We start from the raw sequence: 18,584 nt of genomic DNA on the forward strand, positions 1-18,584 counted from the left end.
ACATCATACCACAGTGATATATGTGCACCCATGTTTATAGCAGCATAATTTGTAATAGCTAGATCTTAGAAACAGCCCAAATGCCCATCAACTGAGGAATGGATAAAAAGGATGTGGTTTTTTTTTATACAATGGAGTGATATTCAGCCATAAAGAAGGATAAACTGGAGACTTTTATAGATAAGTGGATGCAACTTGAGACCATAGTCCTAAGTGAAATAAATCAGATGCACATGCGTGAACATCGTATTGTCTCGCTAATGTGAGAAGATGAAAGAGTAAGTAAGATCCAAAATGTACAATAGACATTGTAAAATAAGAGGAAACTTCAGAAGGAAAGAGAAACTGGGTTGGGGAATGGAGAAAAGGAGGAAGGGAAAAGCAAAAGGAAAAAAATATAAAAGATAGTTGAGATAGTTATACCACTAATTTCTCTCAGTTCACTGAAAAGATAGTTCTGTGCTAATTCTGTCTGGTCAATTCAATGCTGATATTTTGTACTCTGAGTAATTAATTTAAAGATAACAACACCCAATATATTAACCATTGTTACCGTGCTATCATATTGTTTTGGAATTTTGGTTTTTTATTTGCTTATTTGTTTCTTGTTTTTTGTTTCTTTTTCTTTAAAATAAAAATTTAAAAAAAAAAAAAAAAACAAACCCACTTAAAACAGGCGAGAGCCAGGCACGGTCGTGCATGCCTGTAATCCCAGCACTCAGAAGGCTGAGGCAGGATGGTTGATGTGAGTGCAGTGTCAACCTGGGTTACATAGCAAGACTCTACCTCAAAAGAAAACTGAACTAAACTGAAAGCAAAGTAAACATGGGGGAAAGCAGCCAAGCCATAGCTCACCAGAGGAGATGCACAGATAATAAGCATGGGGCAAGACGTTCCCTAACATTTGTCACTGTTAAAACAGTGCAATCCCATGGCACACCCACCAGGACAGCTAAAATCTAAACTCTCAAATTTGAATACAAGTTGCTGACAAAGGGCTGGGGGTGTAGCTCAGCAGAACAAGCGCCTGCCTGGCAAGCACAAGGTCCTGAGTTCAATTCCAGGTACAAAAAAAAAAAAAAAAAAAAACAAGTTGCTGGCGAGCTGTCCCTCTCCACCAGTCGTTGCCAGTGGTGACAGCAGAGACTTCATCTCTGTCCATAGCTGCACCTCGTTCGGGGCGCAACACGTGCTTGGCAATTGTTTGAAATGAAAATGCAAGTGAACCTTAATTCTAGAAATTTAAATACCTCTGTTGCAATAGGCCTTTATTCACATTCAAAGCTGAACATTTTGTTTTCCTGTTTAAGGAGTGAGTTATCAACTCTAGAAGCAAGGATGGACCTAGAAACAGAAGCAGGGTGTGCAGTCACGCGTCACACAGAGCCGTGTGTCGCGCAGAGCCTGGGTCCTCTGCAATCACGACCCGCACGCTGTGTCATAAATAGGCTGGATCCGGTCACTCTGCCCGTGTGGCCGAAGGAGTTCGGAGCAGACACGGTGGGCAGGGCTGGGCTCTGACGGTAGGCACTGAACGCATTTCCAGCTTGCAGAATTTCCAGCCTGCAAGGGTCTGCCAGCTGCTCGCCCAGCCCGGTCCAGACAGGATATTTAAACGAAGTGAGTCGGGGTGGGCACCTGGACCCCTTCCTCGCCACTTTGTCAGCTGGTCACAGAGCTACTCCTGTTTGATAAATAAATCAACTTTGTATTTGAACGCGTAGCTTCTTATTTGATCTGTTGATTGAAAATTTTTTTTTCAGTTCTAAGGGTTGAACCCAGGGCCTTCACACTGAGCTACATAACCAGCCCCATTTTTAAAAAGAATTTTAAACAGAAAGGGCCAGAGGTGAAGCTCTGTAGGAAGGGCCCGGGCTCCATCCCCATACTGCCAACACGATACAAATGTTGTAAAAAGAAAACGAGAGTAAGTTCAGCCAGGATCACACAACCGGGGTTCAGGGCAGCAGCGCCCTGTGATCCTGTGGCCCCAGCCTCCCAGCGTGCTGGTATGTTGATTAGTTTGAAGTCCTCCCGCAGCAAGCGTACTTCTCCCATCTTACCTTTGGTAAAGGCCTCCCTCTGTACCTCCTCCTAGTTCAATCCAACCCTGCAGTCCGAACCACACAGCTCCTTTCCCAGGCCCTCTCAACCCGACCTGGTCCACCACAAGCTTCAGAGGACAGGAGCTGGGTGGGCTGTGGGTGGGGCTCAGCTCGGGAGTAACCCCGTGTCCCTTTGTCCACAGGAGTAGCCAAGTGACAGAATTGCAGCTTTCAAACTGGTTTCAGCCAAGGTAAGGACAACTGCGCCCAATCACACAGGTAATGCACCTCTCTTCCAGATCACCAAGCTGGAGCCACGGCTGTTTCCTTGTGTGAATCCCTTTCTCGAAGATGTGTTTAACGGAACTCAGGGCTCCTCACCTGTGGTTCATGACAGCTCTTTCCATCGCTTTCTACAAAGCCCACCGTGTTACCAGTTTGCTGGTTTATTTTTAACGCAGCAAAAGCCACAGCCTCCCCTGCCACGCTCCCCGGCTCTGAGGCAAGCGCTGCTGCCCTGAACCCCGGTTGTGTGATCCTGGCTGAACTTACTCTCGTTTTCTTTTTACAACATTTGTATCGTGTTGGCAGTATGGGGATGGAGCCCCGGCCCTTCCTACAGAGCTTCACCTCTGGCCCTTTCTGTTTATTTCGCAACCTCTGCTCGAGGGGGTTCAGGAGCTCCACTCCACAACTGACATCTCACCAGAAAAGACACACAGAAAACAAACACACAGAAAACAGCAGGAAGACTCGGCAAGAAGCAGGCACCTGCTCTGCCTTCCCTGGGACAGCTGGACTCTGTCCCTGACAGCGTCTTGCTAAATCACTAAATTGGCCAGGCGGGGCTTAAACTTGCAATCTTCCTGCCTCAGCCTCCCAGAGTGCTGGGATGACAGGTGTGTGGCATCACACTAGCATTTTTAAATATAATTTAATTTCATCTACCCATGCTCTGAAAAAGACTATTTTTAAATTTTAGAGGCTTATGACTTTAGGACGAGGATATCACGCTGGTATCTTCTGGGACTTACGGCTCCCTTAGCGCTGTGACGCCAGGAGCCACCCGGTTGTTGGTGTCACTGTAACCCCTTTGGCAGAGGAACCCTATGTGGACACCCGGCAGCCCCTCCCCACCGCCATGCCCAAGGGCACAGGGACCATGTTTGCCATGAGGCAAAGCCCACATGCGTCTTCTCACATCTCCCCTGAGAGCTGGGTGAAACTGGCCCCTCTGGACAGATGGGTCTGCTTGTGATTTATGACCCATTTCTCACAGCTCAAGATCAGGGAGCCAGCGTGGTCAGGCTCTGCCAAGGCTCTCTCCTTGGCCACCTTCATACCCCATCCTGTCGGTTCTCAAAGGACCCCCACGCCTAGGAGAATCTGCCCACCTGATTTAGTCAGCTCCCACGTGCCCATCTCAAACCGCAGCACAGAGGAGCTGGGGGGCTCAACCTGCAGACGGGGGACACGGGCTTCAGTCCAGCGGTGGGATTATTCCCAGGACGGAGATCCCCTGCTCTTCCATGCAGCCAGTCATAGGCGTCAAAAATGCAAAACGTCCTCTTCAGCGACAGGGACAAAGACACAGGCAGGACTTCTCCCAGCTGCTCTCTGCTCCCTACCCACAAGAAAAACAGTAGAAAAAGATCAAAGATCAACGTTCCAGAGCAGTGGAAATTAACCAAAGCTTTGTGGCTTGTGGGGCAAAGCTGAAGATCAGACGGATGGTGAGATTTGGGGCTTTTAATGTGCCCAAGTCCAATTGACAGTCTACATCGGAAGGAGGAAGCAGCCTCCAGGGAGCCCCGAAGGGACGCAGAGGACTCCACCCGGCAAACCCGCATCTGACCTGACTGGTGGCCCCACGGCGAGTCTGTCTGTACGGAGCTGAGCGGGACACTGTCTAACTTCCCCACCACCAGGGGCAACGCAGACTGAGCAGGGAGCTTCTGAGGGAAGTGGGACAGTGGGAAGATCTCCCCAGGGGGACCCGCAAAGCCGCGTCCAGGGGCAGCGAGGGTTGAAGCTCAGAGAAGGCCGGCGAGGCTCTGTCCTTCACCTCTGACTGACCTGGAGGCTCTGTGCCAGCAGGAAGTGAAGGGCGGACAGAGCTTGCTGCCACCTGCCTGGCTGACCCGGCACCCCTCAGTGCGCACAGAACTGGTGACATGGAGATTTGTCCACGGCTTGCTGAGTGCTGAGCATGCAGCAGACATTTCAGAGGCCACAGGTCACGAAGCACAGACTTTATACAAGTAGTCTGGAACAGTCATGAAATGAACACGGTAACAAGAGCAACAGATGCAAAACAAAACTATAGCAAGCCCTTGGGAGGGAGGGAGAATCCGCCACATGGTGAGATTTAAAGTGCCCATTTCAACAGCAACAATGACAAGCATGCAGAGGAACAAGACTTTATGGCCTGTTCCACAGGAACCATCCCTGGTGGAGCCCAGATCTGGGCCTATTAGACCAAGAGTTCAAATCAGCTATTTTAAATATGCGCAAAGAACTAACGGACACTGGGAACAGCACCTTCCCAGACAGAGAACATCAATGCAGTTGCAGGTATCACAAAACAGCCCAGGCAGAAAACCTGGCATACCAGCTGGAATTAAAACTCCCCAGAGAGCCTCCGCCACAGGGCAAAGCAGGCAGAAAAGGAGCCCAGGGTTGAGGAAGCCCACCAAATGCCAGGCAGGGCAAACTAAGGAGACCACACCCCAGTCCTTGTCACCAGACTGGCACGAGCCAAGGCAAAGAGCCCAAGAGCAGAAGAAAGGAAGCATGTGTTGTTCACAGGGGCTCCGTCTTGGTTATTTTTCTCTTGTTGCTGAGACAAAATACCTAACGCCCAAAATAAAGGAAGGAAAGTTTATGTAGCTCACTGTTGGTGGAAGTTTCAGTCCATACCTGGCTGGCTCCAAGGCAGAGGCACATGGCAGGGGGCAGCAGTTCATGGCAGCAAAAAACAGCAAAGCAGCAAGAGCAAAAGGGAGGAGTGGCAGAGAAGAGCAAGCCTCTTTCCCTCCCTTATAATTGTGAGCAGGCTACCCCGACCCAGGGGGCGTGTAGCACTCACATAATCTCCGTGCCCTCCTCTTACACAGGCTCAGGATGAACACAAAGTGAGCACCCTGGCTCCCTGCTGAGTCACATAGTTAACCTTCTAAACTTCTCAAATTGACACAGTGAACAACATCCCAGGAGGGTAAGGGCAGGTCCTTTATACCCCAAGATGCAGAACTGCTGAATCACTTAGCCAAGCCTCTAGACTCCCCAAGTTGACACAACGTATCAACCATAACAGGCTCAAACCAGATTGACAGCCGTGGCTTCCTCAGGTGGCACCAAAGCTGGAAGTGAGACTAGCTCTTCACATTGCTATAAAACTTGTTGACGCCACCAGCCCAGTCCTGTCCAGAAAAGGTAGAAGAAATACAGCTATTCCCAGAAAAACAATGCAAAGAAAAATCCTCTCTGGCAGACCTGCCCTATGGGAAACACGACAGTCAGTGCAGGCTAAGAGCAAGGCTGCCGGAGAAGAGCCAGACCCCACAGGGGGCAGGGGTGGGGGTGGGTAGAGTGCTGGGAAAGGTGACGTGGGACATGAAAGGCAGGTGGAGTGCATGTCAGATTCAGCCATCTTCTCCTATCTTATTTAGGTGTAGGGATGTCATTGTGTGACAGTAACAGCACAGAGGCCAGGAGCGTGTGGAGTGATATAGGAGCTTTGTTTGCTAGTGAATGTAGCTGGTATTAGCCTAACTAGATCGTTGTAGATTAAGGTTTTAATTGTAATTCACAGGGCAAATGCTAAGAAAATAGATAAGCAACCAATAACAAAGAAAATACTTACTTAACACATGAGAAGTCATTAAATGAGGGAAAGGGGAACAGAGCATATGCAACACACAGAAGGAAAATGACAAGGTGACCACTTTGCTGTCACAAGACTGTAACCAAAGGTCAGAGACCGTTAGAGTGGATAAAACCACGATCCAACTGTGCGCTGCCTACAAGAAACACTCAGGAATCAAAGACACCAATAGGTTTAAATAAAGGATTGAATGTACACCATGCAAATTAAATGGAAGAAAGCCCACGCTGCTATACTAAAGTCAGACAAAATAGACCAAGACAGGCAGTAATATAGTAATTATGAACATTTGCACCTAGCAACAGAGTCCTCAGCTAAACAAAGCAAACACTGACCAAATTGATGAGGGAAATAGACAGTTTGGCAAGAATAGTTAGCAACTTCAACATTCTCAGTCCAATAATGGATAGAATAACTAGACAAAGACTAACCAGGAGTGCTGGGTGTGGTGACCCACATCTATGATCCCAGCCATTCAGGAGGCTAAGGCAGGGGAAACACCACAAGTTCAAGGACAGTGTGGGCTACATAGTGAACTCAAGGTGAGCCTGGACTGCATATCAAGACCCTGTCTCAAAAACCGAAAGCAGAAGAAGGAAGAGAAGGAGAAGAAGAGAAAGAGGAGGAGGCAGAGGAAGAGGAGCAGAGGAAGAGGAGGAAGACTACCAAGGAAACAGAAGGCCACAGAACAATGCACTAGGACACATGCCCTTCTCAGGGGCACAGGGAATGTCTCCAGCACAGACCAGGAGCTTCAGGGCAAAGTAAATCTCAGTGCATCTGAAAGGCTTGAAATCATGCCAAGCGTGTCCTCGGACCAACCAGGGATAAAATTAGAAATCAGTGATGGACAGAAGTTTGGGGGGTTCATCAGTGTGCAGAAATTAAGCAGCTCATTCCTCAGTGGCCAACGGTCAAAGGAGAAACCAGGAAGGAATCAGAAAGCTCCGTGTGGTGAATCAGAATAAACGCCCTGCACCCAGGGTGCGCAGGGGCAGCGGACACGGCACTCACCTCGAGCCTGGTGGTGGAGAATTCCGGCCCCCAGGAGGAAACAGCAGAGGAGCACAGTGAAGGCAAATGAGCAGAGGGGAGAAAAAACAATCAGAGCGAGGTAGACAAATGGTAGAGAAAATCAACAAAACCAGAGTTAGTCCTTTGAAAAGGCCAACGAAACAGGTAAAGAAAGGGTAGGAATCAGGGATGAATGGAGGACACCACTCCAACCTGCAGAAATCACAGCACAAGTGAATATGATGAGCAATTGCATGTCAACAACCTGGAAGGCCAGTTCCTAGAAAGACATCAATTCCCAGGAATCTTAGAAAGACTCAAGAAGAAAGAGAAAACTTGAATGGACCGAAAATGGGTAAATAGTTTGAATTATTAATCATTTAAACACCTCATGAACTGTTCTCCTGGGCCAGGGCCAGGTGACTTCATGGAGAAATTATATCACATATTCAAGGAAGAATTAATACCAACTGTTATGGCTGATACATTGGGTCAACTTGGGGAGTCTAGAGGTTTGGCTAAGTGACTCAGCAGGAAGCCAGGGTGCTTACTTTGTATACATCCTGAGCCTGTGGAAGAGGAGGGCATGGAGATTATGTGAGAGCTGCACGCCCCTTGGGTGGGGGTAGCCTGTTTGCAGTGTAAGGGAGGGAAGGAGGCTGCTTGCAGCGATTCCTCCCCTTTTTGCTCTGGCTGCTTTGCTGTTTGACTGCCTTTCTCCCCTTTGATCTTGTTGCTTTGTTATCTGCTGCCTCAGAGCCAGCCAAGTATGGACTGAAACCTCCACAAACTGTAAGCTAAATAAACCTTTCCTTCCTTCATTTTGGGCTTTGGGTGTTTTGTCTCAGCAACAAGAAAAAAGTAACCAAAACACCAACCCTTCACAAAGTTTCCAGAAATTAGAAAGCTGGCCAGGCATGGTAGCACACACCTGTAACCCCAGCATTCGTGAGACTGAGGCAGGAAGATCAATGTGAGTTCGAGGTCAGCCTGAACTCCATAGCAAACCTGTTTCAAAATGACAAAAAAGTAATTAAAAAGCAAGGGGAGACTTCCCAATGCATTCTGGGAGGCCAGTGTTAGCTGATACCAGAACCAGAAAAAAGATGTTGCAAGAATAGCATAGACCAGGGCTGGGGATATAGCTCAGCTGCATAAGCGCTTGCCTGGCGAACCTGAGGTCATGAGTTTGATTCCCTGTACAAAAAAAAAAAAAAAAAAGAATAGCATAGACCCATGTCCCATGTGCATACAAGGCAAAGCCTCTCAGCTAAACACTAGAAACTTGGATCCAGCAGTGTAGAAAAAGGATCAGACTGATGGCGTTGGTCACAGGAATGCAAGTTTGGTTCAACTAGAGATCAGAGTAAGACACAGTATTCGCAGAATAAGAATTAAAACCATAGGAGCCTCCCAACATAAGCAGAAAACAAACACTAGACAGAGTCTGGCATTAGAGTCTTGACATTAGTCCTTTTCTAATAAAAACACTCTCCAGACTAGGAAGGGGAGGGAGATTTTTCAAACTGTGAAGTCCGGGGTCTGGGGATTTAGCTGGGGCTGGGGATTTAGCTCAGCGGCACAGTGCCTGCCTGGCAAGCACTACGTCGTGAGTTCAATTCCTGGTACCAGAAAAAAACAAAACAAACAAACAAACTGCAAAGTCTGCCCCACAGAGGACATCCAGGCCAAGCGGACGCCATCACAGTGAACTCCGTCATGGTCATTATCAAGAAAGTGGAGGGAAGACACCCAGAATGGGGGAAATGCCTGCAAATTACACATATGCTGCAAGTCTAGCATTTGAATATAGAAAGGATTCTTACTATTAAACGACAAAATTACCCATTGTAATTGGTCTGTCAGCTCTTCAGGAAGTTAACCGCAGAGCTGCGACAGGACCCCGACTTACGGTTGATGTCTACCGTGCCCCCAGAGGGCGCTGTGTGGCGCTCGGTGGCCAGCGGACAGGTGTTGGAGCTGGCTGGGTCTCAAGTGCGCAGCGCCACCCACCACGGACCCACAGTGTTGGTCTGCAGTCTTGCTGAGCACGCTGACCTGTCCCAGGAGATTTTTTTCTTAGATTCCCTAGGATTGTCTGTGTGGACGAGCAAGTAAGAGGCTTGTGTTGTGGACAGGGTTATTTTCTCCTTTCCAATGACAGTTTTCTCTTCTGCCCCACTGCGGTGGCCAGAATTTCCATCCTTATGTTGAATGAGCCTGAGCGTAGGCATCTTGCCACCCACGTTTCTGATCTTAGGCAGGGAAATGTTCTCTTTCACCACCAAGTGCTGGCTGAGGATTTCTGTGGATATTCTTCATTGAGTTGAGTTGCATCTCACTTAATGATCTTCTCAGCACTGAGACACGATTCTGGACAGGTTGCAACCCATGGTCTGCTGGCTCTGAGGCAGGCAGTCACGGCAGAGGGGACTGGCGGAGGAGAGCTGCTCAAGGCCTGGCACATAGGAGGCAGAGAATCAAGGATCCAGGAAGGGACACGCGCCGCCTCTTCCCAGCAGACCCCACCTCCCAGCCAGAAGCCAGCTCTGTCACCTTCATGATTCAGTCGCCTTCCCCAAGCACAGGCTGTGAGCTCATGGGGTCTTCGGGGGCCGTTCTTAATCTGAACCGTAACGAGGCCGTTCCCTGCATCTCCTCTGGGAGTTTCTATCACTCATGCGGGTCAGACCCCCAGAGATACTTCCCTGTCAGTCTAGCAGGGTGGGACTGTTTCACTTTGGACACGACAGCCCACGGCGCTCTTCATTGGCACACCTCCCGGTGACTGAAAGCGCGTGCATCTAATGTCCCTCTCCTGCCTGGACTCCTCTTCTTGTCTCCGCTGGCCCACTGCGGCAGCTTCTGTGTGGGCGAGACCAGGATGCAGAGAGGGGGACGAAGGGCATGAGGGAGGCACGGTCCCGCCCGAGACACGCGCAGCTTCGGGGGCCACCAGGAATGCAAGGCCTCTGGCTCCCTTTCTGTGGCCCTGGACTCAGGGGTGGTGGTGGGGCCAGGACCACATGGATAGCGCATCCCGGTGTGGCCCGAGCTGGCCGTGTGCTGAAGCCACATGTACCGTCATCCAAGCCCTGGTTCCCTGCATGACGAACACACAGGGCACGGGGCTCTCCTGTGGGCTCATCAGGCTGCATGAGCAGCTCTGCCCGCCTGCCTGCCGGGTAGCCAGCAGGCGTCCTGAATGTGTGGTTCCACATGCTCAGCTTATTCTGTGCCTCCCGCAGGAAACGCCCGGACGTCCTCACACTCACCCCCTGGCTGGCCCCAGTGCTGTGGGAAGGCACTTTCAGCAGGCAGGCCCTGGAGAGGCACTACAGGGGGCAGAACCTCACCGTGGGGCTGGCAGTTTTTGCCAGCGGCAGGTAGGTGCCGCCAACCTTTGCCCTTTCTATTTTGGAAACATGAGGACAAACCTCCCTGGGTCTCTGCCCCTCTGAGCAGCCTTCGTGGGCAGCACAGGAAAGGCACCGCTCTTTTCTCCACTGTGGCTGGTTCCACGAGGACCCCAGGAGCCCTGAGGCTTGTGTCCACTCTGCTCTCATGGCTGCTTCCCAATACTGCTGTCACACAGCCGGGCCAGCAGGTTGTGTGCTGGGACCCAAATGCTGACCCTGCCCCCTCAGAACCTTTAGCATCAGTGATGCTTTCGTTAGCGCGTAGGGCGTCCTCTGGTCCTCAGATGGGCAGCCACTGCTCTGTGTGCCCCAGCTCTGCAGAGGCCAACCTGGAGCAGTTCCTGCGCTCAGCCACCATGTACTTCATGCCCGGCCAGCAGGTGATCTTCTATGTCATCCTAGACTCCTACACGATGCCCCTCGACGTGCCGCTTGGCCCCCTGCAGAGCCTCCAGGTCCTCATGATTGCGGGTGAGGATAAGTGGTGGCCCGACTTGGACCTCCTGTTCCTGCAAACCCTGAAAGAGCACCTGGTGGACCACATCAAGGGCGAGGTGGACTTCCTCTTCGCCATGACCAGCAACCTGGTCTTCCAGGGTGAGTTCGGCCTGGAGACACTGGGCACATCCGTGGCCCAGCTGCACCCCTGGTGGTACTTCCAGAAACCCCAACACCTCCCCTACGTGCGGAATCCCAGCTCGGAGGCCTACATTCCCTTTGGGCAGGGTGACTTCTACTACGGGAGCACCATCGTGGGCGGTATGCCCTGGCAGGTGCTGGACCTCGTGGAGGAGTGTCTGCGGGGCATGATTCAGGACCAGAACAAAAGGCTCAACAGCTCCTATGAGAAGTGCCTCAACAAGTACTTCTTCCTCCACAAGCCCGCCAAGCTGCTGTCCCCCGAGTACGGCTGGGACCTCACACTCAACCTCCCTCCCCAGGTGAGGTACGTCAAGGTGGCGCAGCAGAGGAGGGCAACCTGAGGCTGGCGCCCACCTGTGTGGGGCAGCTGCACAACATCCGCTCCTCAGAGGCTGGAAATGTGTCCCTTCCAAAAGAGATTTTCCTCCTTGCAGTTTTGACCCAAAAGAAAATTATTTAGAGTCCACGCACAGTAATACCACCAGCTCTGTGCTGTAGAAAACATGGAAGTACTTTGGACACAGAACCATTTTTTTTAACAGGAGAAAGACCCTAGTTTATAAAAAAGATAAAAATCTAGTCACAAAGTGGAAGTGTTAAATGTAAAAAAAAAATAAATAGCCACCAGCTCTGGGCATCAGGTAACCTGTGAGGTTTCAGTGCGGGGACCGTCGTGGGCCAGGGCGCAATGCCTGTGGTCGCGGAGGGGTGAGACGGAGGTTTCAGAGTTGCAGGAATTCCATTTTAATTTAAAGGCGGGTCTGTGGGGCTCCGTGGTGAAGGGGCTGTGCCGGAATGGAGGCGGGACACACCGGGTCCCCAAGTGCCTGCGGTCTGTTGGGGTCAGGCTGTCGGTGGAACTGAGCTCCCTGCTCAAAACTAACCTGACACGGCCAGGGCCCCATGGTGGCTGCTTCCTAGGTGGGATTTGGGGGACAACTGGGAGGTATGGCTGAACTGTACCCCCCAGCTCCGGAGGATGTGAACAAAGCCTTCACAGTAACCTTAATCCAACATGACAAGATCATGACAGACGCGCTCAGAGGCGACACAGGGACACAGGGAGAGACCATGTGGGGGGCCCGAGGAGGGAGGCCAGGGAGGAGCCAGCTCTGTGACCCCATGATCGTGGACATCCTCCTGCAGCACCACGAGAGACTAGGTGATGGTGGCCGACCCTGCCCAGCCTGGACCCTCAGTCCGTGGCCCCGACAACCGGCTCTGTGGGTACTGTGTGTTCTGCACGTAATGGACCAGCGATGAGTGGACCAGTGTTCTAACACCAACGTTCCGGGGTGTCCAGCGCTCACATCAGGATTGGGAAGCAGGCAGAGACGTCAGGCTTGGCTTCTGGGTCAGGCCCGGGGCTGACACCTGCGTGTCCTCCATGACCTCACCCCACCATTGTCCAGATGTCCCTACCTCTCCTGCTGCCGTCCCTGGGACTAAAGGAAGATGACACTTCTGATGACTCTGTTCTTGCCTCTTGCAGTCTTTCTCCATTAAAATCAGCCTACATGAACTTCAGGACAGAGGAATTAGGGCCTGGTGTGCTGGCACACACCTGTGACCAAGCACTTGGGAAGCTGAGGCAGGAGGATCACCATGAGTTTGAGGCCAGCCTGGGCTACATAACAAGATCCTAGAAAGAGAGAGACAGACAGAGGCAGAGGCAGAGACAGAGACAGAGTTAGAGACAGAGACAGAGACAGACAGAGAGAAAGAGAATATTATATTAGCCACAAACCCCAGATCTACAATTACTACTCAGCTATTTATCTGAACTGGGTGAGGGAGGGAGGATTGCACTACACAAGATGCATTTCCCTGCCAATTTATGTGTAAGGGTAATTTATTGAGAAGATTTCTAAAATTTTACCTTTAGAAAAATCATGGAACAATATTAAACCACCCTAAATTCCTTGATTTATCTGGGAGAATGATGGGTAAACTTTTTTTAAGATAGCTCTCACAATATAGTTCAGGCTGGCCTTGAACTCACTATGGAGCCCAGGCTGGCTTCAAATTTGAAGTGATCCTCCTGCCTCAGCCTCCTGAGTGCTGGGATCCCCTCCATACTGGAGAGGACAGGTAAACTTGTCAGCATCTAGAACTGCCAGTCCAAGAGCAAGCTCATTTAAAGACAGGAAAACCGGGTCATCCCAACCTCCAGGCTCCGTCCCTGCTCATAGCGGGCACTTGTGCCAGTGTACACTAACAGACCTTTTAAAAAAGCTTTTAGCCACGCATGGTAGACAGGCCTATAATTCACTAAGCAGTGAGGCTGAGGCAGGAGGATTGAAAGTTAGCACTAAGTGAAACCCTGTCTCAAAAAATAAAAAGGGTTGGGGATATAGCCCAGTGTGAAGGCCTTGTGTTCAACCCCCAGTGCCACCAAAAAAACCTCTATTTTGATTTTTAAAAACTAGTGTCTCTTTAGGATCGTGACAGAGTTGGACTTGGGTTAAATCGCATCTGTCAGCCTGGGACTTGGACAGCTCTGCACAGCTTTTCCAGTCTTTGGGGCATTGTTCTCGGTGTCTTGTTCTCTCCTTCTTCATCGCTGCAGGCTTGGCCCAGGTCCTCTGTCTTCTGGTCTCATTGCCAAGGACTCTGACACGCCGGTCGCCTTTCCCTGGGGTAGCCCTGTCTCAAGGTTCTCCTTAGGGATCGATTTAAGGCGTGGTGTGGGATGAGGTCTCTCACCCCTGCCACACGTAGCCCTGCCCATCCCGTCCCCTGTTACTGTAGAATAAATCACGTTTTCACGATGGCCGTGTGTTAAACTGATATTCACACTTGTGTTCATTTCTTGATTTTGTGTCCTCACTTCTGTGTCTGTCTTTCTGTCCTGAGAGAATGCCATCTAATTTTTGTCTGTGTCGTTTAATACTGCAGTAGGGTGACAGATACATTTACATTGCTTTTGTTTTGTTTTCTGGTGTCCTGAGACAGTGTGGCTATGTAGCTCAGCCTGGCTTCAAGCTCATGGCAGTCCTCCTGCCTCAGCCTCCCAAGCGCTGGGATTACAGGTGTGCACCACCACATCCAGTTACATTGCTTTTCTTAATAAAACATTTCACTGCTTTCATTCCTTATGTGAATTGGGATCCAGGTTTGTAGCCTGGGAGAAAGTTCTCCCACCAAGCATGGGTGTGATTGTCTGCGAGGTGCAGATGAACTCAAGGGCTATTGAATCTTTGGGATCCTGTGGACGAAACAGAGATGGCGTGTTTATCTGCATTTATTCGTGTTGCTCTGTTTCTGCAGCGGCAGCAGAGGGGACTGGACTCCCGACCCCCGCGCCCTCTGGCCCTGGATGAGGACCATTGCCCTCTCCTCCCGGCCAGGGCGCCTGTGGGTTCTGAGCTGGCCTTTTGTCTGCTGCCTGCTCGATTTTGCGTTTTCCCGGGGCTGCGGGCTCGTGGGGAAGCCAGGGTGCTCCCTGTCTGTTTTGTAACCGTGCTTGCCTGCAGTTCTGAGTCACCCTCAGGTGACGGCCCACACGGGGCCGGCGGGCCTAACTGGGTCAAGTCTACCTCGCCAGGCTTGGTGGTGGAAGGGCGTTGGCCGGGGCGCCTCACTCCTCAGGCTCTGCGGGATGTTTCCTGGGCTGGGCATCTGGCCAGGCCTGTCTGGGGCCTCTGGATGGAAGCATCGCGTGTCTGACCCCATTTTTCCAGGCCTGCCTGGCTGGAGCAGGGCCAGATGCACAGGGTGGGGCTCTTGTGGGCTCCGGAGCTCTACGCCTTGGCTGGAGGATCAGATCTAGGTCCCTCCGAGGCCACCCTGGGGAGGAAGACACTGTGGGAGACCCCATGGGCTCAGCTCCTGGATGTTTCTGGGGAGTCATGTGCCCCCTAATGTCCCTGGGGTTCTTCTAGGCATGGCAGCTTGGGGAGTGTGGTGGATCCCTTCCAAGCTGTGGGCTGGCAGGACCTGGTGATCCAGACTGGAAGGCAGGGGTGAAGTGGACAGGGCTCCAGCAGAGGGTGAAGAGGAGGAGCTGAGGGTGCCGCACAGGGTGGGGGCCCAGCAGGAAGCCGGGACCAGCCTCAGCCCAGCTCAGGCGGGGGGCACCGGCCTGGAGGACAGGAGATGAGACTCAGAGGGCTGCCTTCTGTCAGTGAAGCCAAGCGTCACAGCACACCCTGCCCGCCCCGCCCCAGGATGCCCCTGTGCCCCCACAGTGGCTGAGTCCTGAGGGCCACGAGCCCTGGTGCTCTGCGGAAGCCCAGCCTAGTGTCCCTGATGCCCGGCCTGGCCTTGAGCCCTCTTCGGGCCTTGAGCCCACCCCTTATGTGTCTCCTATTTATACATCCCTTCCCACCACCTGCCCCCGCCTGCTCCCCCAGACCTGCACCCGGCTGGAGAAGGTGCCTGTTCTGTTCTGCGTGCATCCAGGCTCCCAGAACAGGCCTGGCTGTGTGCGTGTGTTGATTGACTAATTGACACATGGGGAACTGGCATAGAGCAGGGGCCAGGCTGGACACTGGCCTCAGCAGGCTGAGATCCCAGCTCCTCCTGCCCCCGCTGTGCAACCCTGGCATGCTCTTCAATGTGTCTGAGCCACACTGTCCTCAGGGCCACGAGAGCCCTGCTGGTGCAGCCGGGGCACAGACTGACTGTGGGCACCGTGGGGCATGTCCCTCCAGCCATCTTCACCCTCATGGTCCCCGGCTGGCCAGGGCAGGCGAGGGCAGCACTCACCGGCCATGTTGGAGATCGGAGCTCTGTGCAGGTAGAGAGACTCCACGCCCTCCCTGAAGCTCCGCAGCCACGAGGGGTTCCCGGGCAGGCTCCTCGCTGAAACGAGAGGCTGGGGTGAGGCCGAGGCTCGGAGCTGCTTTCCTGCCGGACCTTGCGGCAGGGGGCTGAGCCAAGGCATCGTGCCCAGCCCTATCACAGGGGCGCCTCCTGCCCTGCCACCTCCCTGGCCTAGACTGCCGCCCCAAGCCCCACTCTCAACTCCTGCGAAAGCCAGTCTCTGCCCTCCAGGTGAGGCCGGAAGCCCCGCTCATGGTCACCCCACCACTGTCCTTCTCAGCCCCAGACTTTAGCGGTGTCACCACAGCCTTCAGGCCCTGGCCACAGCCTGTGGCTCTCAGCCGCCCCTCCCTCTGGACTTCAGGGCTGCCCTCCCTTCCCCCCACGCGGCTCTTCTCCAGGAATGCTTCACTCTCCAACACACAGGACATGGGTCCTGATGACCCTGCTCCCTGCCTTGGCCCTGAGGCACCCCTTAGCTGACCCAGCACCCTGCGGCCGGCCTCCCTCAGGACCTACCCAGCAGCACCCACAGGCTGGTGACCTCGGCATCCTCATGTCAAATGTAAAGGATGAGGTTGGTGTATTCCGTGCTGACGAAGTGAACATGCACATGGCTCCCCTCAACTAGAGAGACCCAGCCAGTGACACAGGGACCTCTGCCTTGTCCCCGCCCCCCACAGGCAGCACCAAGAACATGGCCCCCTCCCAGCACCCACTGCTCCCCAAAGTCAGCGGCTCCCCAGGGCTGGGACCAGCCAGGCATCTAGGTGCCACCTGAACCCCTGCCTACCCAGACCCTAGTGGGTACTCACAGGAGCCGCGGTACTGGCCCTGCAGCCTGGCTGGGTGGAAGGTGATGTTCATTCCTTCACACACACCCTGTCCCCTGAGGAAAGAGGGGTGCTGACACCCAGCACCTCCCCAGCTCCTGGTGCCCCGCCTGGGATGTGGACTGCTCGTAGCTGTGCCAGGGGATGTTGAGGGCATCCCCGGCTCACAGCCCCATGTCCTCCCCGGGGTCCCCACTCCCCCGGCTTGAGGGCACCAGGGACAGTCGGCTGTGGGGGGAGAGGAGCGGGGGCATGGTACCCCAGCTCTGAGCTCTGGGTCCTGCGGCTGGGACCTGTCCTGATGCCCCTGACTGCCGGCTCTGTGCACAAAGCCCCACCGTGAGTGTTCTGGGGGCGGCGAGTGCCGCCTGGCTGCTGCCCCCGTCCCTGAGCCGCTGTGTCCGGGATGAGATCAGCAACACACAGCTCTGTCCCCTACCTGCAGTGAACAGGAGGGGAGGCACACAGGTCAGGGCACGGTGTGCTGTAGCTGGTGTGGCTGGTGTGGCAAGCACCCCCTGCGCCCCTCACTTCCTCCAAGGCAGAGGGGACCTCGAAGGGCAGAGGCGGGGGGCGGGGGCGGTGCTACACGGGTAAGCAGGCAGTGTTTAAGCACTGGAAATGGCACGTTTGAAATTCTGGACTCAGGGTCCCCAGGACAGCACTGCCTGTGTGCAGTGCGGGGCTGTCTGTCCCACAGGCTGTCTCTCCTGCCAGGCCCTCCTCTTAAGGCTTTGCCCACATTCAGGACCCTATCCCTCTGGCGTTGACCCCGGTGCTGTCCCTGGGGCCCCAAGACTATGGGGACCACACCCACTTCCAGAACAGCTCGAAGTCCAGGTCTCCACGGTCCCGGGCCCAGATGGAGTGGAGGGACAGCTTCAGGGGGTCCTCCGGGGAGACCAAGTGTGTGCAGCTGGTGGCCAGCTGGACAGTGAACCAATGTCCCTCCACCTGCGGGTGTGAGCGCAGGAGGGTGAGGCTGGCCGGGCCCTGCATCTGTCATCCCCGGGCACAGCCTGGGCTCTGAGCAGGGCCAGCAGGCAATGTGGCCCAGGGGGGAACCAGCCAATGGCCCCCTGCATCAAGGTGAACCCCACAGACCCCAGGTAGACCTAAGCCATGCTCCCTACCTTCTTGAACAAACTCCCCTCCCCACTCCCTTCCCCTGGCCCGATGCCCCCTCCTTCGCCCCTGCCCAGTCTGCCTGAGTTCTTTCCCCAGCAAGACCAGAGGGCAGGAGGAACAGCCACCAACTCCCAGAACCATTCTGTGTCCTGTGGCGCTGTCCACAGCCCCCCACACCTGACCGTGGTCACCAGAACCCCTGGGCCCAGCAGACAGGGGAAGATTGGGACCTACGGGGAAGAGGAGATCACTGCAATCACCCGGAGCAGGCAGGGAGGATAGAGTTCATGCATGTGCCCTGTGCCCTGGACCTCTGCCTCTGCCCCTGCTGCTGCCAGAGCCCCTCCATGCTCCCCGCGCCCCCCACCCTGTGGGCCCTGGCCCACAACACCCACCTTCCACAAATCAAAGCCGGGCTGTACCGGCACCTCACCCAGAGCCTGCTGGGCGCTGGCCAGGCCCAGGCTGAGAGCCAGCAGCAGCGGCGGCAGCAGCCCTCCCTCCAGCAGCATGGTGCCGGGACAAGCAGGAACAGCGCCAGCCGGCTCCTCTCTGCAGTCTTCCAGGAGCCACTGTCTGGCCGACTCTGCTGTCCGCCCGGCCCTGACCAACTGGTCCTTCCTGGGGCAGGGGCCGCCTCCTGTGGCCACCCGTGTCTGTGTCTGTGTGACCTGCAGACGCGACCTGGCTGCCCCGCCAGTCTGTGCTAGAAGCAGGTGAGGCCAGGAGAACTCGGAGAGGAGGGCGCAGGCGCGTTGGCTCCTCCTAGGCCACTGTCTCCCTCCCTGACATGTCCTGTGTCCTCACTGCCCTCGTGTCCACCTAGCTCAGCCCCTGTGTGGAGGGCACT

The 18,584-nt window shown here is 53.9% G+C and overlaps 2 protein-coding genes across 3 annotated transcripts in view; one reads left to right on the forward strand and one right to left on the reverse strand.

Moving 5' to 3' along the window:
• The window catches only part of Glt6d1 (glycosyltransferase 6 domain containing 1), a 20,200-nt gene extending 7,626 nt beyond the window's left edge, over positions 1–12,574 (forward strand). Inside the window, exons 3-6 of one of the 2 annotated variants that reach the window (XM_013506564.1) lie at positions 2,249–2,296; positions 10,194–10,331; positions 10,678–11,305; positions 12,153–12,574. In XM_013506564.1, coding sequence (XP_013362018.1) covers positions 2,249–2,296; positions 10,194–10,331; positions 10,678–11,305; positions 12,153–12,269 — 931 coding nt within the window. In that variant the 3' untranslated portion in view covers positions 12,270–12,574. Of the gene's footprint in view, positions 1–2,248; positions 2,297–10,193; positions 10,332–10,677; positions 11,649–12,152 lie in introns of those variants that run through there. The other variant, XM_013506565.1, reaches the window with a different exon arrangement.
• Positions 12,575–14,071: 1,497 nt separating this feature from the next.
• On the reverse strand, positions 14,072–18,405 carry LOC102021473 (lipocalin). Its single transcript, XM_005408547.2, has 6 exons — positions 18,130–18,405; positions 17,424–17,560; positions 16,589–16,662; positions 16,293–16,400; positions 15,717–15,812; positions 14,072–15,090 (listed from the first exon to the last, which is right to left on the reverse strand). The coding sequence occupies exons 1-4, from the start codon at positions 18,244–18,246 to the stop codon at positions 16,333–16,335; spliced, it is 396 nt and encodes a 131-aa protein (XP_005408604.1). The 5' UTR covers positions 18,247–18,405; the 3' UTR covers positions 14,072–15,090; positions 15,717–15,812; positions 16,293–16,332.
• Positions 18,406–18,584: the final 179 nt, after the last annotated feature.

The sequence above is a fragment of the Chinchilla lanigera genome, unplaced genomic scaffold, assembly GCF_000276665.1.
Source record: "Chinchilla lanigera isolate Chin_1 unplaced genomic scaffold, ChiLan1.0 scaffold00112, whole genome shotgun sequence".
NCBI classification, from domain to species: Eukaryota; Metazoa; Chordata; class Mammalia; order Rodentia; family Chinchillidae; genus Chinchilla; species Chinchilla lanigera.